Raw genomic sequence first — 7,466 nt, 5'->3', positions numbered from 1 at the left:
CACGTGAATAAACTATGTGAGACGCTCTTTTTTTCCTAATAAATTTGAACTATTCAAAATGTATGAAATTATCTTGATTTTATGCTTGAAGAGTGGAGATAACATTTAAGTCCACTTTACTGTGAGATAAAAAGAAATCACAACTAATATCAATTGTATGAGACATTTGGGGTTTTTCTATTGGGTCAACGACTTAACATAAGAGGGTCATTCGCACAGCTATCCTATTTCGGGGGTGGTCTTTAATTTTTATCCTTCCGCACTTTAAATGACCGAAAATATCCGTGAGATTCTGGGTTCGAACCCAAGCAGAGTATAAAAAAAAAATGCAAGGAAAGATATCATAGTAATTTATGTCTATTCAAGCAAAAGTTATGTCTCATGGCATAATTTCTATGTAAAAGTATGTCTTGTTCGGCATAGTTCTGTAGAAATTAAATCATACCATTATGCCGGAAAAGGAACTACATAGTAACTATGCCTTAAGACATAGTTCTGTAGAATACTATTGAACTATGCGTTATGGCATAACTTTTTCTTGAATAGACATAGTTTGTTATGAAATTTTACCTTGCGATTTTTTTTCCTCTGTTAGGGTTCAAAGCCGAATCTTTAATCTCATAGACCAGGGAATAAAGGTATTCTTGCCTATAAATTTTCATTAAATGAGAAATAGGGACAAAAGTTAAACTCACCGATTTGAGGGGTAAAAATTAGGAATTTTTACTAGTTTTAGCTTCTTTTAAGACCTAATTATTAATAATAACTACCCTTTTACTTAATTATAATTAGTAGCTAATTCACTTTTATAAATTACAATCGGTATCTATATCAAAATACATACCCAAATACATATATGTTTCTCTATTCCCACTCACTATCCATTTCATATTTTCTATCCTCTCAAAATCCTAAAAAACTCTCTCTCCCTCTTCACTACAACCGCTGCCGCCACAGTCCCGTAGCTCCGGCGACGACTCTAGTGGATCCCAACCAAAACAACCGCCTCTCTCTCTCTCTCTCTCTCTCTCTCCCTCTCTCTCCCCTTCTCTCATCTGGATCGGCTTTGAACATTTGAAGACGAAATAACGGTGGAGAGAATCAGATCTGCTTCCAGATCTGGTCGATTTTCGGCGTCGGCGCATCCAAATACAACTAATTCACTCGCAGACCAACTGATCTTCCACGTATTATACATCATCATTAATTTTCTTTTCTTTATGTAGTTGGTTCAGATCTGCGGATTTGAGTGTTTTTTGTATTTTTTGAGTGTATTTGTTAACAGTGTATTTGGCTGAATATATGAACAATGTATATCTCAGATATGGCCGGAAAATGGCTCAGATCTAGCTGGCTCAGATCTACGGATTTGAGTGTTGTTTGTAATTTTTGAGTATTTTTGTTAACAGTGTATTTGGCTGAATATATGAACAGTGTGTTCAAATACACGGAAATTTAAATGTTAGCTTCATATGTAGTTTGAATGTACACAATGTATTTGACATTTTGTTGAAATTCATTCAAATACATTGAATATATGAACAGTGTTTTCAAATACACGGATTTTTGAATGTATTTAGCTTCATATGTAGTTTGAATGTACACAATGTATTTGAAATTTTGTTGAAATGGCATCAAATACAATGAAAACCCATAAATGTAGCTACAGAATCAATATGTATTTGAAAACAAACAAATACACCCGTTAAAATACGTACGTTCATTAAATAGTAGCTATGGTTGGTAATATTAAAAAGGTAGCCACTAAAGGTAAGGACCTACTAAAGGGTAGCTATTTATGTAAGTTTACCTAAAAATTAAAGACCCAGTATAAGAAGCTTTCTTTTGGGGAAATTCGCAGTAATGCCCTTATTATGGGGTGGTCTTTAATTTTTTACCATCAAAATGAAAGTATTTAACTTTTTCCCTTCGCCTAAAACCTCAGGGTTTCGGGTTCGAACCCCCTGCTCAGGCGAAAATTTTAAAAAAATTCGCTACGCAGAGGTTGCCTACAAATTCTGCTCCATCGGGCATAGTTTGCAGGCAAATTATGCCTAATGGGGCAGAGTTTGCCTGCAAACTATGCCTTAAGATAGAGTTTTGCATGCCTTAGCAAACTCTCCCTTAATGCAGAGTTTTGGGTAAAATTCTGCCTTAAAATTCTACCTTAAAGCAGAGTTTTGAAGACAAAATTCTGCCTTAAAGCAGAGTTTCGCAGGCAAAACTTTATCTTATGAATTCAAGTTCTACCTGGTAAATTTTTTCAAACTTTTTGATTGAGCGGGGGTTCGAATCCGAAATCTAAAAGTTTTAGGCGAAGGGTAAAAATACAAAAATTAAAGACCAGCGCACTCAGCATTAAAAAAAAATGTTCATTGTGGACCCACTAGAAAAACACGTCATACAACGTGGACCCGGCGGCTACCAGTCAAACTACAATCTGTAAAAACACTTCACCACGCCCTCACACCACCACCAACTTCCGTGACTCGCCACTAACGCCTCTCCTTTTTCTCTTCCACAAAAAAAAAAAAAAAAAAACCTAAATTCAACCAAACATTTGTTTCGAAACGTTAAATTATGTTTAAATTTCCTTAAATAATGTCAGTTTCAGAGCTGAAAGAGCGGCACATGGCCGCTACACAGACTGTAAATGATCTCCGTGAAAAACTTAAGCAAAAACGTCTCCAATTACTCGACACTGATGGTTATTTCTTGCTCCTTGTTTCTTAATTTAACGTTGTTTGAGTAATTATTTAGAGATCTGATTGTTTTTTTTTGGGCAGTTTCTGATTATGCAAAGTCTCAAGGTAAAACTCCGGTTACCTTTGGCCCAACAGATCTGGTTTGTTGTAGGATCCTTCAAGGACACACTGGAAAGGTACATACTTTCTCTACATTTTCTCAATTTTAGGTTAAAATGTCCCAATTTATATACATATACACTATTTTCATTTGGGACATATTAAATGTTTGATTAATTAATTATTAAAACTCAAATTCATTGAATTATACGAATTCTAATTTTTGATGTGATTTTTTGTTTATGAAACTAACTTCTCAATTATTATTTCCAGTGTCTTATAAATGTACTAATGTACTACGATACATAAGCTAGGTTAACATCTTGAGTCGTCTACTTTCAAATATTGTCTACATTTAACATCCGTTATACGTTGGGAACAAATATACCCCTGCCGTTACTATACTTATCACATACCCAGCTATCAAATCGTACGTGGCCTGACATTTGAGTGAGGTGGACGCCACGTGGCATGCCAACCTTACCCTATTTTATCCCCTCCGTCAATAGCTTCTCTTTCCCTTACACACCTTCCTATAATAGATAACGTTATGGTATCACAACAAGTTATTTTAGATATAACAGAAATGCAAAGACGCTGCATATAATGCGTTCTTATCTCGGAAATGCTTTGACAGGAAGGTAATTACCAGACAAAGCACACTGATAAGGACAAACTTTTCAACCTTCCATCTACTCAAAGTGAATTATGCGAATACGTACCAAATGAATGCAGATTTCTATAACATTGCTCAGTATATTACCTAAATCTGCTGATAGATGATTTGTTTAGTAACTTTATAGCAGCAACATATTGGATTTGGTCCAATGTACCCATGTAACTGAATTAGTGCATAGTGGAAACATGATTAATTTATTAATCCCTGATTTGAGCCCAAATAGAACTTAAAACCCAGATTACACCAAGTTTTCAAATGAATTCACATAATGCAGCAGCTATACACGTAAAGGGGCTTATCTATGCTGAAAATTAACTCCCAAACTAGATGGGTAGACCATATGAAAATCAACCTCTTTTTTTTTTTTTTTTTTTTGATAAAGTAATCAAATGTCATTAGCAAAGCATCAAGAAGATGCAAGGTTACAGGTGGGCAAAAGAAGCTGCTTCAAACAAAACAGGAAGCAAACTTAGACTAAAAACCTGTAAAACAGCCAAAAGGAATCCTGCCTATTGTACTCAGCTAAAGACAGGGAGGGAACTAACCAAATCCAAAAAAGTATCCACACTGTTTACAGGGGTAAGAAAATGCCAACTAAATAAGCACTCTAAACATCTAGCCTTGAGAGTGCTAATAGGAGTTGAGATTCCATCAAAGCATTTGCTATTTCTCTTCTTCCAGAGACACCAAAAAATAACTGTATGGATCATTCTCCAGATTCTTTTGATGGTTTTTCCAACTCTCCGCAGTGACCAGCTTGCATAGGCATATTTCATGGATAAGGGCATTACCCAGTGAAGCCCAGTTAAGGAGTAGAACAAATGCCAAAGGTCAGCTGCTGCAGGGCAGTGTAAAAATAGATGGTTTACTGTTTCATTGTCCTGCGCACACATGAAACATCTATTGATAAGAATTATTCCTTTCTTCTTGAGATTGTCTGTGTTAGGCAGGATTCTCTGAGAGCAGTCCAAGTGAAGCAGGAGACTTTGAGAGGCTGCCTAGTTCTCCAGACATGTTTCCAAGGCCATTCCTCAAGAATGCCATTTTGAGAGCTCCAGTAATTATCACTCTCCTTCACAGTGTAAATCCCATCCTTTGCTTTGCCCCAAAGAATTATGTCTGTATCTTCATCCACCATATGCCTGCCCTCCAATGTTGCTAGAAGATTGTGGAAGTCATTGATTTCCCAATCTTGCAAGGTTCTTCTGAAAATTGGAAGCATCATACTCGTGAACTAACACAACTAAATAACACAATGTACCAGTACTCATGAATGAAGCGAGAATATTTTATTAATCAGACTTGCTCCGACGTTTTGCTTCTTTATGTGGGTATAACTTCCTTATACATAGTTAATGTATCTGAATGGTGTGTTGATGGAGAAGCAAAGCAAGTAAATAAGGGAATGTCATACTCGTTGTGAACTAAACTATATAACCGTTAATTACCAGTATCATTAATGGAGAATACTTTACATGATCATACTTTGCTCCTGACTTTTATTTCTGTACGTGCGTATAATATTCTCTAAAAACTTTGTTGATGTATCTGAATGATGTATTGATGGAGAGGCCAATGCAAGTAAATAAGGAAACAGCATATACAGATTACGTCATATGACCTTAAAAAACATCATAATCCATGGCAACTTAGTTGTGTATGTTGGATATCATAATGTGATAGGGGTATTACTTAGCAACTGTTAAGTAGTATGACCAAACTCTTAAAAAATATTTTGCAGGTATATTCACTGGACTGGACTCCTGAAAAAAATCGTATAGTCAGTGCATCCCAAGATGGTAGATTAATAGTGTGGAATGCTCTCACAAGCCAGAAAACCCATGCAATTAAGCTTCCATGCGCTTGGGTCATGACCTGCGCCTTCTCTCCTAGTGGACAGTCTGTTGCTTGCGGTGGCCTTGACAGTGCCTGCTCTATCTTCAACTTAAATTCACCGATTGATAAGGATGGGAACCATCCAGTAGCAAGAATGCTTAGTGGGCATAAGGGGTATGTGTCTTCATGTCAGTATGTCCCAGATGAGGATACTCACCTAATAACTAGTTCCGGTGATCAAACATGTGTTCTTTGGGATATTACTACTGGCCTAAGAACTTCTGTATTTGGAGGTGAATTTCAATCTGGACACACCGCAGATGTACTAAGGTAAGTTGGTGATCAATGGGCTATGCAATTATACTCTCTCAGAGTCCTTGAACTTTAAAGTATGTTAAACGTACTTTCTGCATATATATTGGGAAGCAATCTTATTCCTTTTCCATTTATACAGTGTCTCAATTAGTTCATCCAACCCCAGACTGTTTGTGTCTGGGTCCTGTGACACAACTGCTCGACTGTGGGACACCCGAGTTGCTAGTCGAGCTCAACGAACATTTCATGGTCACGAGGGAGATGTTAATACTGTAAAGTTCTTCCCTGATGGTAATAGATTTGGAACTGGTTCAGATGATGGAACCTGCAGATTATTTGACATTAGGACTGGACACCAGCTGCAAGTATACTACCAGCCACACGGTGACGGTGATATTATCCCTCATGTGACTTCCATGGCATTTTCTATCTCAGGCCGTCTTCTCTTCGTTGGGTACTCTAATGGTGATTGTTACGTGTGGGACACCCTACTAGCAAAGGTACAAGAAAGTCACATCTTGCTTTTAACTCATTTCTCCAAAATATTGTTCTATAAATATTTCAAGACAATTCTTGTCCAAGTATACTCATAAACTCTTCTTTTTTAACCCTTTTAATAGGTAACATTCAAATTTATTACTACCATTTTACTTTTCAGATTGCATTTTCATTTCTTGTAGTTTGATTGTTTGTACATGTTTTATGATGTCTTTGTTTTTTTTTTTATCTGACATCAGCCTTATTTCTTGCCTTAACACTTTGAATCAATAGGTGGTCCTAAACTTGGGATCAGTTCAAAACTCTCATGATGGGCGAATAAGTTGTTTGGGACTGTCAGCTGATGGAAGCGCCTTATGTACAGGAAGTTGGGATACAAACCTGAAGGTAAGCTCAAGTGGTTTTCTTTTTCTAATGAACAAGAAACTACATTATAGTTTTCAAGCATCAAACAAAATTCTAACGAAATGAGGAAATCTAATATATTAGAACCATTGAATTACAGAGTTATGTGCATGTGGGAAGAACTTATATTAATAATAAATGGAGCTCCTCTCCATTTCCCCAAGTTCTGTTCTTACTTGGATGAGACAGATTCATATTTTAAAATTAGTGATTGAGATTTGATTAATTAAACAAAGCCTCCCGTCCAAGTAAGAACTTGGGGAAATGGATAAATAGAAAAGAGCCAAATGCATAAATAATTACCCTGTTCTCAGTGAGAACTATTTCAGTACCTTGAAATTTTGGGGCCTCGGGTTTGCCCTTTGGAGCAGCCTTCATGACGGTTAGCCTTGAATATCAACTAATTACCTGAAAGAAAAGATTTACAATCAAGTGATGCTCAACCGTTATCTCTTTTGTTTTCCCCGCAATAGATTCCTTTGACTGCATTACAGTTCAGTTTCCCATGTATTCTACTGTTCAAATTAAAAACAAGATCAAAATTATGTTTCTTTGGCAGATTTGGGCTTTTGGAGGGCACAGAAGTGTGATATGAGTGATGAAACACCTCATTCTGTTATTTATTAACCATCCCTCTTCATTCTCATTTTCTTTCATGGCTAGCCTTTGTTTCGCGTTTAGTTTGGCATCTTCATAACCTGTAAATCTCTTGTATTCCAGTTAATATTTCAGTCAGATTACGAAACGTGTTCCTACTTGTGATCATATGAATCTGACATGTATTACTGGACCAGCACCAGTTGTCAAGGATATAACCTGTTTGTTTGTCAAAATTGTCCAAGCTGTTGAGATACCGAAATGCTCAATTGACAGAACAGCCAATGCATAAACTTTTGCTTTTGGGGTTTAGCCTCAATGTTTCCATTTTC

At 36.5% G+C, this 7,466-nt stretch overlaps 1 protein-coding gene across 2 annotated transcripts; it reads left to right on the top strand.

Annotated features, from left to right (window-relative positions):
* Window positions 1-2,438: 2,438 nt before the first annotated feature.
* Window positions 2,439-7,461, top strand: LOC132065005 (guanine nucleotide-binding protein subunit beta-2). 2 transcript variants are annotated; one of them, XM_059458213.1, is made up of 6 exons: window positions 2,439-2,707; window positions 2,787-2,881; window positions 5,225-5,649; window positions 5,774-6,134; window positions 6,406-6,519; window positions 7,097-7,461. In XM_059458213.1, exons 1-6 carry the CDS (start codon window positions 2,602-2,604, stop codon window positions 7,130-7,132), a joined length of 1,137 nt encoding a protein of 378 aa, XP_059314196.1. In that variant the 5' UTR covers window positions 2,439-2,601; the 3' UTR covers window positions 7,133-7,461. The 2 variants fall into 2 exon arrangements, with proteins under 2 accessions (XP_059314196.1, XP_059314197.1); XM_059458214.1 differs by lacking the exons at window positions 2,439-2,707; window positions 2,787-2,881 and adding exons at window positions 4,290-4,313; window positions 4,430-4,564.
* The last annotated feature ends 5 nt before the right edge of the window (window positions 7,462-7,466 follow it).

Source organism: Lycium ferocissimum, chromosome 7 (assembly GCF_029784015.1).
Source record: "Lycium ferocissimum isolate CSIRO_LF1 chromosome 7, AGI_CSIRO_Lferr_CH_V1, whole genome shotgun sequence".
NCBI classification, from domain to species: Eukaryota; Viridiplantae; Streptophyta; class Magnoliopsida; order Solanales; family Solanaceae; genus Lycium; species Lycium ferocissimum.
This window is presented reverse-complemented; position numbering and strand designations above follow the sequence as displayed.